General features: G+C 35.2%; 1 protein-coding gene across 36 annotated transcripts in view; it reads left to right on the top strand.

The window, feature by feature from the left end:
* The window catches only part of LOC105479539 (dystonin), a 496,741-nt gene that overhangs the window by 421,030 nt on the left and 57,019 nt on the right, over window positions 1–18,692 (top strand). For 31 of the 36 annotated variants that reach the window (XM_071095971.1, XM_071095969.1, XM_071095974.1 and 28 more), the window contains 9 exons: window positions 79–249; window positions 2,855–3,021; window positions 4,380–4,539; window positions 4,739–5,065; window positions 5,594–5,678; window positions 6,780–7,021; window positions 7,952–8,158; window positions 16,933–17,052; window positions 17,247–17,354. In XM_071095971.1, the coding sequence (XP_070952072.1) occupies window positions 79–249; window positions 2,855–3,021; window positions 4,380–4,539; window positions 4,739–5,065; window positions 5,594–5,678; window positions 6,780–7,021; window positions 7,952–8,158; window positions 16,933–17,052; window positions 17,247–17,354 (1,587 nt within the window). The remainder of the gene's footprint in view (window positions 1–78; window positions 250–2,854; window positions 3,022–4,379; window positions 4,540–4,738; window positions 5,066–5,593; window positions 5,679–6,779; window positions 7,022–7,951; window positions 8,159–16,932; window positions 17,053–17,246; window positions 17,355–18,692) is intronic. The other 5 variants (XM_071095982.1, XM_071096003.1, XM_071095979.1 and 2 more) reach the window with 1 other exon arrangement.

The raw sequence follows: 18,692 nt of genomic DNA on the forward strand, positions 1-18,692 counted from the left end.
TGTAAAGTAGTGATCTGTGCTCAGATTGCATTATTTTGTGAAACAAATAAATAAGTGGAAACAATTGGCACTTTGCAGGTGGCTCAGCGAGCAGCCCAGCTGCAGGAGGCCTTGCTGCACTGTGGGAGATTCCAGGATGCCCTGGAGTCCCTGCTTAGCTGGATGGTGGACACTGAGGAGCTTGTGGCCAATCAGAAGCCCCCATCGGCTGAGTTCAAAGTGGTAAAAGCCCAGATACAAGAACAAAAGGTAAGTTAGTCATGCTTTTGTGTTGTGTTTCATATTAAATCTTAATAACAAGAGAAAAAAATACTCCTTGTGACTCTTTTAATTAATGGGATAACCTAGTTAACCCGTTATTGCTGCTGTAGACATTATTTTGTTAGTCGTTCAACAAATATTTATTGAACATCTACCATGGGCCAGGCCTTGTTCCAGATGCTGGGAATATATCCCTGAATAAAAAAGATGAAAATTTCTCATTGAGTTCGAAACCAAGTGGGAAGGGTGTGGCAGGATTGAGAGACAATAAGTAAAGTAAATAAATGAATGGTGATAAGTTAGCAAGTGATGAATAAAGCAGAGATGTGGGAGAGGCATCAGGAAGTAATAGAGCAAAGATGAGGGACCCAAAGCGCTTGAATGGAGGGAGGGCGTGTGTGTAATTTTAAATAGGGTCATCAAGGAAGGCCTCACTGACAAGATGGCATTTGTATGGAAATATCATTGTTCCCTTACATATTAGGTTGATCCCTATGAAATTGTCTTTTTATATATTAAATATTGACAGTTTCTTTTGGTTCAACCTATTACTAAAGAGACAAATATTTGATTCATATATGCTGAGGAATGTGCCATTGTGTCTTTTGACACTACTAAAATGGGGCCAATTTGGGAAAATAGGGTCTTCAGAGGGATGATATATACCTGAGAGTGACCATATGATAGTTTTTTTGCCCCTGATGGCAATGGTCAGGTATGAAGCATTTAATACTACTTTGAGTAGTAATCAGCCAGCCATGACTTGAAATGACATGTGGGAAGGAGCCTAGAGCATGGCGTCCTGGTAAGGTTGCTCCCCTCTGGAACTTTAAAAAGAAGTGGATGGATTATGTTAATTACCTTAATTTAAAACTTAAAGACATGTTTAAAAATTTTACATTTTTTAGAAATTTATAAAAAAGATACATTTTAAATTTCTCTTTCTGTGCCTGGCTTATTTCATTTGGCATGGCTAATAATAATGTACTGTATATTTCAAAGTTGCTAAAAGAATAGATTTTAAAGGTCCTCACCACAAAAAATGATGAGTAGGTGAGGTGATGGATATGTCAATCAGATTGATTTAATCATTCCACAGTGTATACATATATCAAAGCGTTGAATTGCACCCTATAAATTCAATTATTATTCATCAATTAAAAATGGAAAAAACAAAAATTCCACATTTACCCTCAATTTCTTTTTTGTATTTAAGACTTACTGCTTACTTTAATTTCTACATTTAATACTGTCTCCCTAAAAGTTTTTGAAAACTTCAGCATATTGGGAAACTATGCCAATTAGAAATAGGTTTAGAGGTAAGGATTAAGGAAACATAACTGGAAACACATTGCATTTGTGTAATTTTTGCATAATACAATGTCTACCATTCACAATTTAAAGTTAACTCCCAGCGTCATGATGCTTAGCCGACAAAACCTATTAATTGATTTTGCTTTTTTAATTGCTAGAAGCTTTGTTATTAAAATGTATCAAAGTAATTAGTTCTCCTTGCTGCCAGAGCACCTGTTGTACTTTGATTATATCATGACTTTAGTATATAAAAACCTGTTTGTATGTCTTACCGTCTTACCCTTCTCTTTAAACAAGTTCCTCTTACCTTCTGCCTTGGTGGTCTTGATCTCAAAATACTCTTTTCCCTTTTTACTTCTGGGTAACTGTCAAATCTTTAATCCTTAATTATCAGTCAGGATCATTAAGGAAGCAGCGAAGCATACTGTTTTGTACACTTAGGCCTTCCTCATTGCTGGCAGCACAGTGCCTGTGCACAGCAGTTGCTCATGAGCTATTTGTTTGATTAGATTAGAGCAAGGTAAAAGGCTTCTTATAGCAAATATTTCATTTCAGGTACTTTGAAATGTTTACTTAGAATCCAATTGAATTTTGTTTCTGGTGCTAAATCCTGAAATATTAGTCTTATTTAGCCAGCTTTGGAGATTTCTGACATCTTCTGGCCTCTCTTCCTTTTGGCAATGATGTGTAAAAGCTGTTTCAGTTTGCAGCCTCACACAGATTTTAGGAGCCAGTCCCACCTGGTAAAAGGAGCCAAGAGTCTCTCGTTTCGTTTTAGCCTTGTTAACTTGTGAACTTGGGCTGAGTCTTAACTTCCTTGTCTATAATGGATTGTTTAACGTGGGAAAGGGTTTTGAAAACAGTAATGATTTATAGGAACCTTTTGTATCTTGACAGGGCAGATAGTTGTTGAATGTTTAAGGCGTTCTTATTTCATTACAAAAATGGAGATTTTGCACTTTTTTCATGATTCGTTGGAGTTATCCTAAATGGCACCTTCTACCGTATTATTCTATATTGAAAAATTAATAATGAGTTTAGTGGCCTTACCAATATTAGTTTTGTCTACTATGAGAAGCCCCTGCCACAGTGTCTGACCCAATAGTAATAAATCATTAGACAAATGAGTTACCTTTAAAATCCCACTTTTCACATCCTTTCATATGTGCATACATACAAAATACATTTTCGTCATATTTCAGAGGTACTTAGAATACATTTTACTTTATATTCATATAATTATTCCCTTGCTTTTTTATATTTAATGTTTTGTCTCAAGCTTCTTCAAAGGTTGTTGGATGACCGCAAATCTACGGTGGAGGTAATCAAACGAGAAGGAGAAAAAATTGCTACAACAGCAGAGCCTGCAGATAAAGTGAAAATTTTGAAACAGCTCAGTCTCTTGGATAGTAGATGGGAGGCACTGCTTAATAAAGCTGAAACAAGGTAACTTATATACTTCCAGTTCTTTTGAAAGAGTAGCAGTGGCCTCTGTCTACAAAACTGACATTTTGTATTTCGGTAATACTTTTCTTCAAATCACGATTTTCCTGTGTTTATCATGTATGTGAACAGAGATAGCAAAGATTGTAGTGCCTCTTTCCTCATTCCTCTAATGGTAATGGCTTGTCACCGCTATGTCCCAACTTTTTAAGAAAAGCATTTCCCTTGGGGGTGATTAATTCATTTGTTTATTACATAGTTACTTCCTGCTTACCATGCATCAGGCACAGAATAGTTATTTCCACTGATTTTAGATGATTGGATATTTGAATTTAGTAAAAAAGGTCACAGATAGTGATAATCCAGAGGTAATTATGAATATAGTAATTTTATTCATTTTTTAGGATCAAATGTATCAACTGAAAGTTTTTAAAAATATGTGTGTATTTTGATGTTATAGAAATTATATTTAATAACTCGTGCCAATTTTCTATAATTCCCTTCTTCCTCATAGAAAGCTAATTTTTAAAAACATGTAATTCCCTGAAAATTAAACATGATAAGAAGTTGAGGCAACAGTATCTCTTGATCCCAGCAGAAATTATGTATACAGGATTTGATACTGAATCAGGTACTCCATATACAGACCAGAACAATAGCTTGCCCTAGATAAATACTGAGGGCCGTGGAAACAGGTTTTAGCTTTAGTCCTCTGCAACCGAGGAAACGTGTTTCCAAAGGTATTTTAAAATACCAGTAAAAGTCCAGTGAATAGTTCTCCTCTGTTCATGATATTTTAATCCGTAAAATATTAATATTGGTTTTGGGAAGTAAACCTAACACTGCGCTTTTATAAAATAGGAATCACTATTAATTCCGCTAAGCGTTGGAGGAAGAAGCTATGTATGCTCTTTAAAATTTGAAACCTGTTTTGACCATTTGATTAAAAGCAATCTCAGTAACTGTTGCTCCAATTGAAATTAATATATAAAGCACTTAAAATGGGGCCTAGCACAGAATATGTGTTCAATAAATTTTACCTATTGTCATTACTATTGCTGCTGTTATTATTATAACATTGCTCTCATTATTATAACTGTAATTACTGGAAGTAGTTACAAAAGATTACTTCAGACTTTCATGAGATTCATGAACTTGAGGATGATCTGTTGTTCAACTTTAATTTTTTTTAACAGAAGAATTGTTTTAATATGTTCTTTAAATGTTAAGAGATTTAAATTTTAACCTAAGATAGTTTCTACAGAAAATGTTTAGAATAGATTGCAGGATCATGACTGAAGATTTTTGTTGAATATTTCACACATTCTTCATCACTAAATGACCTTTTGGCACATTTGTAGGAATCGTCAGTTGGAAGGTATCTCGGTGGTAGCCCAGCAATTTCATGAAACCTTAGAACCACTGAACGAGTGGCTTACAACCATAGAAAAGAGGCTGGTGAATTGTGAACCCATAGGAACCCAAGCATCTAAACTTGAGGAACAAATTTCACAGCACAAAGTAAGATATAAATCACACATTAGAGAGGTTCAGTTTTTATTGTGTGGTTTTGTGACATAAATTTGAGTTATGTACTATTGTTTTGTTTAATTGCAAACTAAATCCATTTCACATGTCATGCTTTAGTTTTATTTATGTTTTCATTTTTATTTGTCCATTCTTTTTTTTTTTCTTCTTTATTGTTTTAAACTTTGTTTAGGCCTTAGAAGATGACATCATCAATCACAATAAACATTTACACCAGGCTGTTAGCATTGGCCAGTCCTTAAAGGTTTTGAGCTCCAGGGAGGATAAAGATATGGTGCAGAGTAAATTAGACTTCTCTCAAGTGTGGTACATTGAGATTCAAGAGAAAAGTCACAGCAGGTCTGAGCTCCTCCAGCAGGCCTTATGTAATGCTAAGATTTTTGGGGAAGATGAAGTTGAACTGATGAACTGGCTGAATGAAGTGCATGACAAACTGAGCAAGCTCTCAGTCCAGGATTACAGCACTGAGGGGCTATGGAAGCAGCAGTCTGAACTTCGGGTATTTTAATTTATTTTATTTTATTTTATTTTATCTTATTTTTTCATTTCAATTGTCATTTCTTAGTCCTTATTTCTGTGTCATTTTATGTTTATGATGATTTTGATGAATCACTGTACTCAAAAAAGACTGTTTATACAGATTACTTTTAATGAAGTCATTTTAAAGAAAAGAGTGGCTCTATCCAATTAGCTGGATATTTCACTTTTCATTTTGCTATTTTATTGTTGTATACAAAGACGTATATTAACCAGTACTTCAGTACGTCCACAAAGCCCATTTTCATAGGGCCCTAGGTATTTTCTGAAAAGGCATGTGCTGTGAATTATGGTAGATGAACATGGGACATGGGGCCCGGTGGTGAAAAGAAGAGGTCTAAACATGGGAACAATAAGAACATTTGAAAATGTGAGATATTGACTGAAATATGTCTCTGTGAAATCTAATTAAAGTTCTCTGAGATTAACTAATGTTAATGCTAACTTAAATGTTTTTCCCCCCACATAAAAATGGTACTTGTGTTTTTAGGTTCTGCAAGAGGACATCTTACTCAGGAAACAAAATGTAGATCAGGCTTTACTAAATGGTTTAGAACTACTTAAACAAACCACAGGTGAGATATCTTTCAAATCAAATCATCATGTGGTCAGCATTTATATTGTTTTCAAAATATTTTAGGGATGGGAGAAAACCAAAACACTTTATAGTTTTTGGTCCAGTCCAAGACTTTCATTCTGGAGAACACTTTGAAGACCAATCAAGGGGGTGGTTAGGATATGATCTCACTTTTTTCTCATGATCTCACTTGAGTTCTTGATGGAAGTTGTGTGTATTACTCATAACATAAAGCACTTTGGCACGGGAGCTCATCAGAGAAGCCCAGGACAGAGTCACATTACTTTTCCACTTGTGAAAGGCAGATGAACACGTAGGCTGTAGACAATTTCTTTTTAAGATAGATTGCATTGCAGTGCCACACAGTATGGCTATGTGCATAGCTATATACAGGCTTCATTTCTTCATGTCTGAATCACTAAGAAAACTGATACATAGTTTAGTATCTAGATGAGATTTTTGGGACAACTCAGGGAAACTAGTTTTAGTGATTCCTTTGGCCATATGAATTTCACTATACCTATATCCAGTTCAGCAATATGTATATGTTGGGGGCAAGTACCATTTATTATGTATTGAAGAAATTAAATGTAGAATCAAGAGCCTTGAGCTAGACATCTGAAGCTCAGGACACAATTTTTCTGTGTGTCAAAAAATGAGGTAGAAGCAAATAAAGATCTGTTGGAATAGTGCAGATGAGTAATGATGAGTAAGAGCAGAGAGGCTAAGTATCTTGCCCAAAGTAACCCAGCTTTTAAGCCATGCATGAAGTCAGTATTTGAACTCAAGCAGTTTTTAACTCCTCTTCTTTGAAAACAAAGTCTCATAAAGATAGACACAAAAGTACTGCTTTCCACATAACCAAAGACACTTAGCCTTTTCCAGTTTCTACATTTGTATTTTCAAAGTGATTTAGATTTGCCCGAAGTCTTGGGAAAGATTAACATTTAGAAAAGGGCTTCTCTTGAGTAGGATTATCTTTAGAAAAATGTCTCCTTTTGTTCTCTAGAAAATTTCATCAGTGTTCCATAATATCTGAAGAAACCCTCCCCCTGCCTTTTTTTCTTTCATAAGAAATAACGTGACTTTGAAATTTTAGGTGATGAAGTTTTAATAATTCAAGATAAATTGGAAGCCATTAAAGCAAGGTACAAAGACATTACTAAATTGAGCACTGATGTAGCCAAGACTCTGGAACAGGCACTGCAGCTTGCAAGGCGGCTGCACTCCACACACGAAGAGCTGTGTACCTGGCTGGACAAAGTGGAGGTGGAACTACTTTCATATGAAACTCAGGTTCTGAAAGGAGAAGCAGCAAGTCAAGCACAAGTGAGACAAAAAGTAAGCTCTCTTTTCTGCATTTTGGATTAGTCTTTTATCTTTTAGGGAGTCTTATTCACACAAAAATAAAATTATATTTGTCTTATGTCATTACATATGCTGAAGGATGCCTTGGTGGGTGGAGACCCAATAGAAATTGGCAGCAGATCAACTGTTTAAACTTTTAGGAGCCCAGATGAAAAGTTGAAATGAAAACAGTATATTATAATTGTTTCAAGAGTCTTATATTTGGGAGTATAGTTGATTACCCAAGGGAAGAATGATGAAAACAGAAAAAAAAGGAAAATGATCATTGTTTCGGAGATACACATAATTTGGTTGGAATATCAATATTTCTATAAGATAACATGGGGTGGGTTTTCTAATTGTATTACAGAAGTAGTATACTACATGGTAATCATTCCTCTTTTCCAAGATATCAGCCTGTTTTTATCATCCTTGAAGTATGATCATATGTGGGTGAAAGAGAGTTGGTGAGGTCAGGCTCACTGAGCCTGTAATGAGTCTACTGTCATGATTTAAAGCCAGTTTGTCCTCATTTTGAGGGTCACTTAATTCTGGCTTGGAATATCCTGTTCATTTTACTTTTCTGTTACCTGATTACTTAGAGTTTCTCAGAAAGCAAAGAATAATACATGTTAACTTGCTTGTTTTTGCTTCTGAAATTTTAAATATTTATATTAAATTTCAAAGATAAAATCTTGCCATGTCGACAAATGAATTGTTCTTTCAACTTCTCAGGAAACATTTTTCTTTTCACAAAATAGCTTCAAATAAAAAAGGTTTATTTAACTTAACTGAAACTAAGGGAGGGGGGAGTGGGGCAAACCATCACGTTATTCGCTTGCAAAGGACTTGAGCTCCAAGAACAGTTAAAGGAAAAGTCTGTTGAAGCTCTTAAGTGTTACTTACTTATTTGTATGTTTTCAGGAACTGAAAAAGGAAGCTAAGAACAACAAAGCCTTACTGGACTCCCTTAATGAAGTGAGCAGTGCTTTGCTGGAACTGGTACCATGGAGGGCAAGAGAAGGACTTGAGAAAATGGTAGCTGAGGACAATGAGCGCTACCGATTAGTGAGCGACACCATCACTCAGAAGGTGGAGGAGATCGATGCTGCCATTCTGCGATCACAGCAGGTAGGGAAAAATGGTTTGTTGTCTAGGCAATAAATTTTCTCCAGCTGTTCCCAGAGCCTTTACCTGAACAAAGATGCCTGTTAATACTGTTTCCATTCATTTGCTGTGCTTCCAAAATGAAAGGGTGGATTTGAAAAGAAGTTGACTGGGCTCCTTCGATGTCTGAGCACCAGGGCAAGGCTAATCTGTACATTGTTAACAGCCATCTGCCTCATTGTTTCACAGATTTATCCTTACCAAGTCAGACACTGCGAAGATCAGCCCAGCTTTCCAAACAAAATGCTTTTGTCTACACATATGCATATTGCTGCTATTAATTTTTATGTATTGACTAAGTCTAATCTGTATGTGAGTAAATACTGTGAATTGTTATGTAAGGATGTATTAACTGTTCATTTACAGAAAGCTGGGGCAAAGAGAAAGTTTTCTTTTTAAAAAGGAAGCAGTTTTTTTTTGGTAATGTGAAGTTTTTTTCTGAAGATGACAGAAGGGGGAAAAGATGATAGGTTCCGATTTGTCTGTAACTCTTGCAGAATGTATACTCCCAGAGTTTTATAGGCATTCAGCCCTTAGCCACAGCTCCCTGGGAAGACTATGGGCAATGAGTGGGGTCCTGGAAATAGAAGTTTATAATACATGTGTTGATTAACTTTGGTTGAAATTTCTGAGAATATTTACATTAAGTCATCAGATTTACTACAAAGTTTATGTGTGGGGGTAGTATGATATTGCAGTGTACTTTAGAGCAGAGTTTGTGATGGTGTACGACTAAACTTTCACTAGTGTGAGCCAAAAGCAAGAAGCATAAATCAAGCAGATTCTGTGGGAGCATCCAAAATTAATTTTCTAATGTTGCCATAGAAATGGAATTTATAGTTAGTTCTAAAGCATAATGTTCCACTCCTCATTTTAGTGCTGTGCTGTAGGATCACAACAACTGATGAAATACAGTGATAGCAAAAGCCCTGCCTAAGAAATTTTTGTGAAGGAGGGCATTCATGCTCGAGGAATGTATTTGTGTGACTCTTTTTAAACAGAGGAGTTTGTATGCCTCATTATTATAGGAAAATGAGGGTGTTTATTTGTGAAGTTTATTCAACTATTGAAAAATATATTTTTTTCACTGAAATGTATTTGAACGTTTCAGAACTGGCATCTTCTCTAAATAGCAAGAAAATTATTCTGTACTCTTGGGAGTAAGATTTTCTTGAGAAGTTGACTATGGTTGGCTGGTTCAGTAAAGTGAGACAGTAATAAGGGCACGGTCACAGATTGAGTTTGCATTGGTTAGTAATCTCTGATATGTGTCAAGGTCATTAACTGTGGCCAGGTTCTTCAAGGTTTTGCATATGTTTTCCAAAGGTGTGGGGGAAAGTAAGTCAGCGTAAGTCTTCCGGAATCCAAAATATATATCCTTTAGGAAAATAATGATTTTTTTTTTCCTGATAAAATCAGTCCTTATTTAAAATTTCAAGATTTTCTCAAAGAATACAGAAAAATTCATGAAAGAAAGCATATGTAAGCAATTTGGTCTGTATCCTTCCAGTCTTCCTCTTGAGAGAGAAGAATTTATGTAGTAAAATCCTTTTGCAAGAGAAAGACAATGTATATAGTAAAAATCTTACTACCAATAGATTACACATCTTAATGCCATTAATATCTTCTGGTTGTTCATGTGTGTATTTTTATCTTCATTTCTTTGAAATACCTGCAAGTCTGTCCAGTGAAAATACCTTCAATTAGGCTACATAGACACACAGATATTCAGAGCTGGGAGGAACATGCACAGCCTGCATGGGAGTGAAGTGACTTGCCTGTGGTCTCACGAGCAGTAAGTGGCAGAGTAGCAACTAAAATTTAATCCATATTTCATTCTCCCTCACTGCTGTGCCTCCTCATAAATTATATATAGAGAAAAACCCTCGAGGGTGGTAAACCATTTTTTTCTAAACTTCTTCGATAATCTGAAGATTCCATTATTACAACAAAGTAGAGGTATGTAATGAGAATATTTCCAGCTATAAAGACTGTGGAGGATGAGAATGCAACACTAAAAGGATCATAAAACATTACCGTGTAGGGAAACCCCTAAGAATAGAGTAGTAGGTGGAATAGAGTAGTAGGTATCTGTCTTCCTGGTGTGGCAGAGATTTCACACTTAAAAGATAAGTTTCTAAACTCATAATTTCAAGTTTATAAAGGAGCTAATATATCACCGAAATATTTTATAAGGTTGCCTACTTATAGATGTTTGGAATTAGGACCAGAGTACAGTTTAATAAAAAATGTTTGTTTTCTGTTTTACCCAATAACAATACATCCATGAAATATAAAAAGGAGTGATGAAAAAAATGTATCTTTAGACCTGAATATTAGCCATATATTTTGGACTATCTGTTTTACATTGTTTAAACAAATTACCATTCTGAGTCTCCTCTCCATATGAAATGTGGACATGGTATGACCTGAGCTCATCTTTTTAGACACACATTTAGTCACATGCAATTTATTTTATTAACAGTGACTCTTCCCCCAGACCCCTGCCCTCAACCTACCAACACCCACATGTGATGGGGTAAGAACATGTGCCTTGAATAATACTTCACAATTTTAAAATTTATAGATTTAATGATTTGTCCCATTTAAATCAGGGAGAGTTAAATTAGATTTTAAATGACTAGGTGTTCTGTTTTCTGAGCAGAAATAGCTCTTAAGATACTTCATATTTTTTCCCAGTTTTAAGGTTGCGTGTATACAGATATACCTCCTTTATGCCAACCTGCTTTTTGGAATGTAACAAAAGCATAAACAGTTTGTCAACTGTGAAGCCACAATCACAGAATCTATTGACTTCAAACATCAGTGTGGAAGATGTCAAGAAAAACATGGAAAAGACTTAAAAGTTTGAAGGGCGAACAGAAGGGAACATACAGATATCTTCTAATTAGCATATACTTTGTAACCACCATGTATAAATTTAGGTTTTTAAAAAGTTTTGATTTGACAGGGTTAGATTTTCTTGTTAATCCTATATCACAATAACAGTTTTGAAAAGATATGCTACTGAACCTTCATAATATAGGTGTGAAGGTCCTATTTGTTATTATCTGAGAAATAATTGAAAAGCCTCAGTAATGGGTGAATGAGTAAGAACTTGTACATTTGTTGATACCACCCACCAAGCTCCCAAGTCTCACTCTAGATTTGCAGGCATTGATATTCTGAAAAGGGCATTATTTTTTAAAGTAATTGGGTCCATTCATTACTTTTAGGAAGAATCTGAATGGGACAAGGCAGCTTAGTAAATAATGATGTTGAGCTAAACTGCCTCCCTTTTACAATACATGCCATTATATGAGTTATAAACTACGTATTTCTGCATTTTAAACCTACACAGAGTAGCATACCTTTGTTGCTTTCTTTCTACAAGCTTTGTGGAAATGGGGAAAGGCACTTTTGCTTGAAAAATGTACAGACTTGGGTTCTGAATTCAGACTACCTTGATTCTTTAAGCCTCAGAGCAATTCATCATCCTTTGCTTCTTATAATGTACAGTTGTCAGTAGTTGCTAAAATATGTATATCTCACCGGGTTTGGGAATCCCAAGCATTCTTCAGCAGTTCTAATTGCTTGGCTTGTGTAAGTGGGCCCCATAATAACCCTGTTAGAAAGGCCCTTGGATTGGTGGTTTGGGTGCAGTTAATGCAAACAACTCACTGGGTCATTAGGAATCAGCCTGGAGAAAAATACCACCTGTTTATTTCTTTTAAAGGACCAGAAGGAAACATCTCCTACGGAAATGAGATTTGTTTAGACCCTCCAGGTGTTGTGGATGAGAAAATATGGGCTGTGTTACAAATAATGAGAAGCAATGTGGGAGGAAATGCTAATCAAAAGAGAGTGATAAGATCCCCAGTCAGGGGAAGGGAGTAAAAAGGATGTCCTTGAGGTTAAGGTTTGCTTATCATTTTGCCTTAAACCTCTATTAAAACCTTAAACCTCTATTAAAACATATTATGTATTGACCTTTGTGATATTTGGCAGTCCAGAAGTCAGACCACCTTCGTTAGAATCTCAGACTCAGCATTTACTACCTGAGTAACCTTTGGTAAGTTAGTTAACTTCCCTTTACCTCATTTTTCTAAGCTGGAAATGGAGTTAGTTAATGGTAATACTCACATGATACAGCTGTCAGGATTAAAGGAGATATTGCATGTTAAGCACTTCGAACAATGTGCTCAGTAGGATGTTGGCTGTTACTGTTTTAGAGAGTGTTTTTCAGGCATATTTAGACGTAGCTACTTAAAATGTCTTGCAGTAACTTTTAGAAAATTCCTGAAATGCTAATTCAACCATAAACAGAAGTTACAGTAGCTAGAGTTGGTGGTTCGACTCCTCTGATGCTATTAAAGTATTTCCCCAAATGCAGTTATGGATGCCCAGATTATCAACATTTTATGTTAAGTCAAATTTTGCTACTCATATGAGTAGTAAACAAATTTACTAAAATTTGGTCTAGTATATTTCTTTCCATGTTGCTTACATGTAAAATGAGCCATTTTTATGGTCTGTTAGAAATGCACGTTAATTAGTCATTTGAGTGAGTCATAGGCCTAAAATGCCTTGCCTTACTATAAATTACTTAATGTAGATCCTGTAGCTACTCCCTTTGTTGCTTAACAATATTTGATAATTTAATTTAAAAATTTTCTCAAATGACAGATGGGAAATATCTGCTTGAAGTCTTTTTTTTTTTTTTCTTAGCAGAGCAAATGTTTGACTTGATCAAAGAAACATTGTTTGGATTTCCTCTTTTGGCACCTTAGATGGTATCACCGTGCTGTTTATTGTTAGAAAGTTTTTTGTATCTTTTTTTTAAATACGGGAGACATAGTGTTAAACTAATATTAATATTTCACAGCGTGACTTTCTTTGTGAGGGCACTCATTTAAATACTGTCCGGCTGAACACAAACGGGTGGGGTGTCACTTTATGGTTTTTTCAGGAACCAGTACAAGAAAAAAATTCATAACTGTTAAGTTTTATTCAGATATCTTGCAGTATTTGCACTCAGGTAGAAAGGCCTGGACTGTTTTTCTCTGTTTTATATTCTTTAAGTGAATCACATAATCAGTTTTTACCTATAGCTTTATTGTATATGCCTTGAAAAGTAAGAATCCACATAGAAGACTCTTTCACTTGTTTTTCGTGGGGATTCTTTCTCCACATCTGAAGCTACTGAATTAGTTGATGAAATGTTTTTCTTTTGTTTTCATATTGATCAATAATTGCTAATGAATAACTCCATTTAAAATTAAATAACATCACAGAAACTGTTGAACTAGATTAAGATAGATTATTTTAAATGGTTTCTTGGTTTCCTTATAATTACAGAAAGTCTACCTATAAGCTTGACAATATTAAATTTTCAATATCAAAAAATAAATTATACCCCACGTTGATGAAGTTACAGCAAAACACTGCTTGTGGGAGTGTCCGTTAGCACATTCTACCTGAAGGGCAATTGGGCAGTATATATCGAAGAGAGAAAACACAAATAGGAACTTATAGGTGAGAGGTTACTCACAGAGTTGTTTTTCTTTTTTAAAATTTTTTTAATTTAATGTATTTTCTTTTAATTTTTAATTTTTATGAGTACATAGTAGATGTATATATTTATGAGGTACATAAGTTATTTTGATACAGGCATACAATGTCTTATTAAAATTAAACTTGTTTTAAGTTAATTGTAAATGCACCTGCAGCTGTAGGAAACAATACAGAGAGATCCCATTGTATCCTTTACTCAGTTTTCCCCAGTGGCAACATCTTTATACTAAAATATCACAGGCAGGATATTGACATTGATACAGTCAAGATACAGAATATTTCCCTCACCACAAGAATCCTTCATGCTGCTCTGTGAGCCATACCCATTCCATCACATCCTATCCTCCCTGACTTCTGTCAACCACAAAGCTTTTCTCCATTTCTATAATGTTATCATTTCAAGAATGTTCAAGTATTTTTTCAGTCACAACCTCTTTCTCCTCTCCTTCTGGGACTCTGACAACATGAATATTAGGACTTTTGTTGTTGTTCCACAGGTTCCTGCAGTTCTAATTATTTTTTAAGTTATTTTCTATTATTCAGTGTGGGTAATTTCAATTTCTATTTCTAAGTGGTAATTTATTTTCCTTCACTGATTCTTTCTTCTCTCCCCTTCATTGAGCTCATCCACTGAGATTTTTATTTCAGTTTTTTTTCAGTGCTACATTTTCATTTGGTTCTTCTTTATACTGTATATTCTTTTTCTTTGCTGAGATATTCTATATTGTTGATGAAGCCTTCTAGTGTTTCATTTGTTTCAACTATGAACATTCATAAGTACTCATTGAAGCATTTTTATCATGGCTGCTTTAAAATCATTGTCAGATAATTCTAACATGTCTGCCATGTGGGTATTGGCATCTATTTGATTATCTTCTTTAATTCAGTTTGAGATTTACCTGGCTCTTATATGACGTTATGAGTGTTAGAGCTTAAGCTTTCTGTTTTAGCTGCCTTCCTCTGTTACCACTCTGGGAGAAGAAGCTGGAGGTTCTACTAGGTAAAGGTAGAAGTCTAGGTTCCCAACTCAACCTCTGTTGACACCTAGGAGATGGCTCGTCATTTCTGCTGGGTGGGAGTGGGAGTTCTAGCTCCCTATGTGGTCTCTACTGGTACCACAGTGCGGGTGGCTGTGATGGTGACACACTGAGTGGTGGTGAGATCCTGACTCTCCACTAGGCCTTCTCTGATGTCACCCCAGAGGAGAGGAGGGAGGGGCAGTTCGTTACTGCTTAGTGGGGGTGGAAGCCCAGCCTCCCCAAATGGTCTCAACTGATACGATGGTCTGGGCCTTGTTTTTGGGCAGAAGGGACGAAACTTCTGGCTCCCTACTTGGCATTCTCTAACATCTCCCAGCAGGAGTGTTGAGGACCTCGTCACGGCATTACAAGCGTGGAAGTGTAGGCCCCCCATTTGTCCTTTCTTGGCATGAGTGTGAATGGAGCAACCATTTTTTCTGTAGTGTTTGGTTGGAATGGAGTGGTTATTGTTTAAAGTTGTCTGTTTTGCTGCACTACTCCTTTCCTGGTCCTTTGGCTAGAGAAGAGCAGGCTTGTTTTGGGACTTTGTACCCATTAGTGTTGTGTGGTTGCCAGTTTCTCCAGTATTTAGTCTTAGATACGTGAGGCAAAAAGAAAATCCCAGAGAACTCACCACTGTGTTCTTCCTGGCAGCCCAAGGTCCATGGTAGTTCTGTCCTCTTCTCTCCACTTTGTGGAATCTTCTTATATATGTTTTATATATAATGCCTAGGGTTTTTAGGTTTACTTATCATGAGGAACACAGAAAAGCTAATGTACTCCATTTTCCCATGAGTTGGCATAGTGTTGCAGAGAGTTTTAAAAGTGTGAATTTTAAAAAACCTAGTTTCTTATCTCCACCCGTCTTTCTCCCCAACTACCTGTTTTCCCACCCCATCTGGATTTCCAGATTCCTTTGAAAAGTTAGAAGATCTGGCAGTACTGGACTTGAATAGCCAAATGTTCATTCCTCATTGATTCTTCCAACTGAGGTCATTTTAGTGATCATTTATTTTTGGTACTGTGGTGTCACAGGCCCATTTTATCCATTTATGGTAACTGCTTGGCCCTGGAAGGCACTAGGGTTTATCCGATGGAAGACATTGAAAATGTTCGTGCTCTTTGACTTGATAGTCACTTTTAGGAATCTACACTAAGGAACTAATTAGAAATGCCAACAGAAATTTATGTACAAGTATCTTCATTATAGGGTTGTTTGTATAATAACGAAAATGCAGAAAACTTAAATGAAAATCCAGGTATGCTAGAATATAATGGTATTATTTGAAAATCACATTTAAAGGAGTATGACCTGGGAAATGTTCATAGTAAATGAAAAAGCAGGATATAAAGTTGTTTATACAGTGTCATCCCAGACATTTTTACAAATCTTTCTCTCTTGATTTGTGGAAGAAAATTCACTACAGTACCAGCAGTGTTAATTCTAGGTTTTAATTTTCTTCTATATGTTTTTCTCTGCTTTATGAATTTGTACTGTACTTATAAATTACTGTTATAGATTACTGTTATGATCAGGAAAATAACATTTCTTAAAATATTTAAGAATGCTCTTTAAAATGTTTTCTGCCATTATTAAATGAGATGCTTAAAAATTATACATGAATCATTTAGGGGTATACTCTGCATATCTAGAGATGTATATTACACATATTTATAAACATAATAGTATAATAAATAAATGGGAATATTCTATTCTTTTTGCTAGGAACCATGTACTTTGATAGCAGAATGTTAGGTGCATGTCATAGGAGTTGAAGTGATGGGTGAAATGATGAAAAGATGGTACCTGGCTCTTGGCTTTCATAGCTGTTACATTTGGACAGTACTCCTAAGGTGCAAATTATTAAGACTGCCTGAAAAGAAGGCAACAGTGCTAGCTGTCCTAAAATCATTAATACAGTGCTATAAATCCAACATGTTTTAAAAGCTTGTGTTTAATTACTCTGTGGAAAGTTCTCTTTTCTTTAAAATGTAGTCATTATCATGAATTATTTTAGGATGCCATGAGGAGACAAGCTCAGATTTTCCACTTGTGTAATAAGGATATTTCAAAGAACGGTAGATAGGTATTTTCTGGCACCAGGAACAGGAACGTGCTGACCTAATTATTTATCTTTTGTTTAGTTTGACCAAGCAGCTGATGCTGAGTTATCCTGGATTACTGAGACAGAGAAAAAATTGATGTCTCTGGGTGACATCAGGCTTGAGCAAGACCAGACTTCTGCTCAGCTTCAAGTTCAAAAGGTGAAGAAATACATTTCCAATTGCCATATAAATTATTTGCTGGTGTGCTCCAAGTCTATAAAATGTGCTTGTATGATTTACTTTTTAGGACCCCTCTAGTGTAACGTGGTATTTTTAACTACTCGCCTAATTGTTTTCATTTTAGTCATACAATTTCTTGTTTTATTTTTTGTCTTTATTTTGGTAAATCACAGACATTCACCATGGAGATTTTGAGACACAAGGATATTATTGATGAACTTGTTAAATCTGGGCATAAAATCATGACCACATGCAGTGAAGAGGAAAAGCAATCAATGAAGGTATAATCTTGTCTGTGGACTGGTAGTGGGACACTTGAAAAAACAGCAGGTGTTGAGCTTTCAGTCCTAGAGAAAAACACTTTTCCGTTATCCACAGCTGCCATTTAAGCAGCAAAAATAATTAGTTTAAATAAGGCATTTTTCAAGTTTATAGAATAACAGTAAAAGGAATATTTCTTAAGAGAATCACTACGAGGACAATCTTTTTGAATAGGCACAAAAGCTATTAAGGTTTGAGACCTTGGTTAACTGGCACGCATTAAGCATTCAGTTAATGTTAGCTGTATTATTGCCATTATTATCAGTATAAATTATTGTTTTTATATGTATCAACTATTGTTTATATGCTTCAGAGACATTTGGGCCTCTTAATAAAAACCAAAATATGTGGCTCTCTCTAATGCTGAAATCCATTTTATATAAAGTTACAGTAAACTATTAGGGAAAATATGAGCTGAGTAATTAAGGAAGCATTCAGTTTGTGTAGTTTTAATTATCCTTTAAATTGGCAGAAAACCAGCTACAAATAAAAATGTTCAATTCATATTCAAACATCTAAGCAGCCTAAAGAAATTGATGTATATTCATGCTTCTGGTAGGAAGGATATCCCATGGCAAAAAAATATAGGAATCTCTATGCCTAAAATCACATTTTAAAGAGTATGCATTGCTTTTAAGGTAGACCATACACAAAATAATAGAATGCACAGTGTAATGATATACAGTCTTATATTTATTTATACTCTACAATAACAATTTGCTTGTTTATAATTGAATCTTTATTATTTTTGTAAAGACTCTGATGTGAAAAATGCAGATTGTCTTGAAATAGTTTCTTTGTTAATCAGTGGTTTTTTGGGTTATGATTGTGCTTTATCTTCTGCTATTAGTTTTTGCTATAATTTATCCCATAATCTAGATCACTGTGACTACCCCGTTAAATCAGTGTATAGCACAATGGCACAATGTTCTGTCTTGATTCCTCTCTTTCCATGTCTCTTTCTCTTTATCTTTCTCTGCACACACATATGTATACACACACACACACACAATGTGTGTATATATATATGCACACATATATGTGTATATGTCAAAAATTAACTTTGTTACCTAAAAATTTTTACAATTTCATTTGCAAAAGGTAGTCTTTATTTTTTTTCTGCAAAATAAATGTTGCCAGAATCATATGAGACTTGTTTTCTAGTCTTGAAGCCATTGTAAGAATGACTGGAGAATTTTGCTTATTGTTTTTGGAAATCTCAGTGTCTTATTCATAAAAACTTGAGGCACTTTAATTTAAAGTGAACTTTTGTACATATAAACCATTAAAATCTGAAT

This window comes from Macaca nemestrina, chromosome 5, assembly GCF_043159975.1.
Source record: "Macaca nemestrina isolate mMacNem1 chromosome 5, mMacNem.hap1, whole genome shotgun sequence".
NCBI classification, from domain to species: Eukaryota; Metazoa; Chordata; class Mammalia; order Primates; family Cercopithecidae; genus Macaca; species Macaca nemestrina.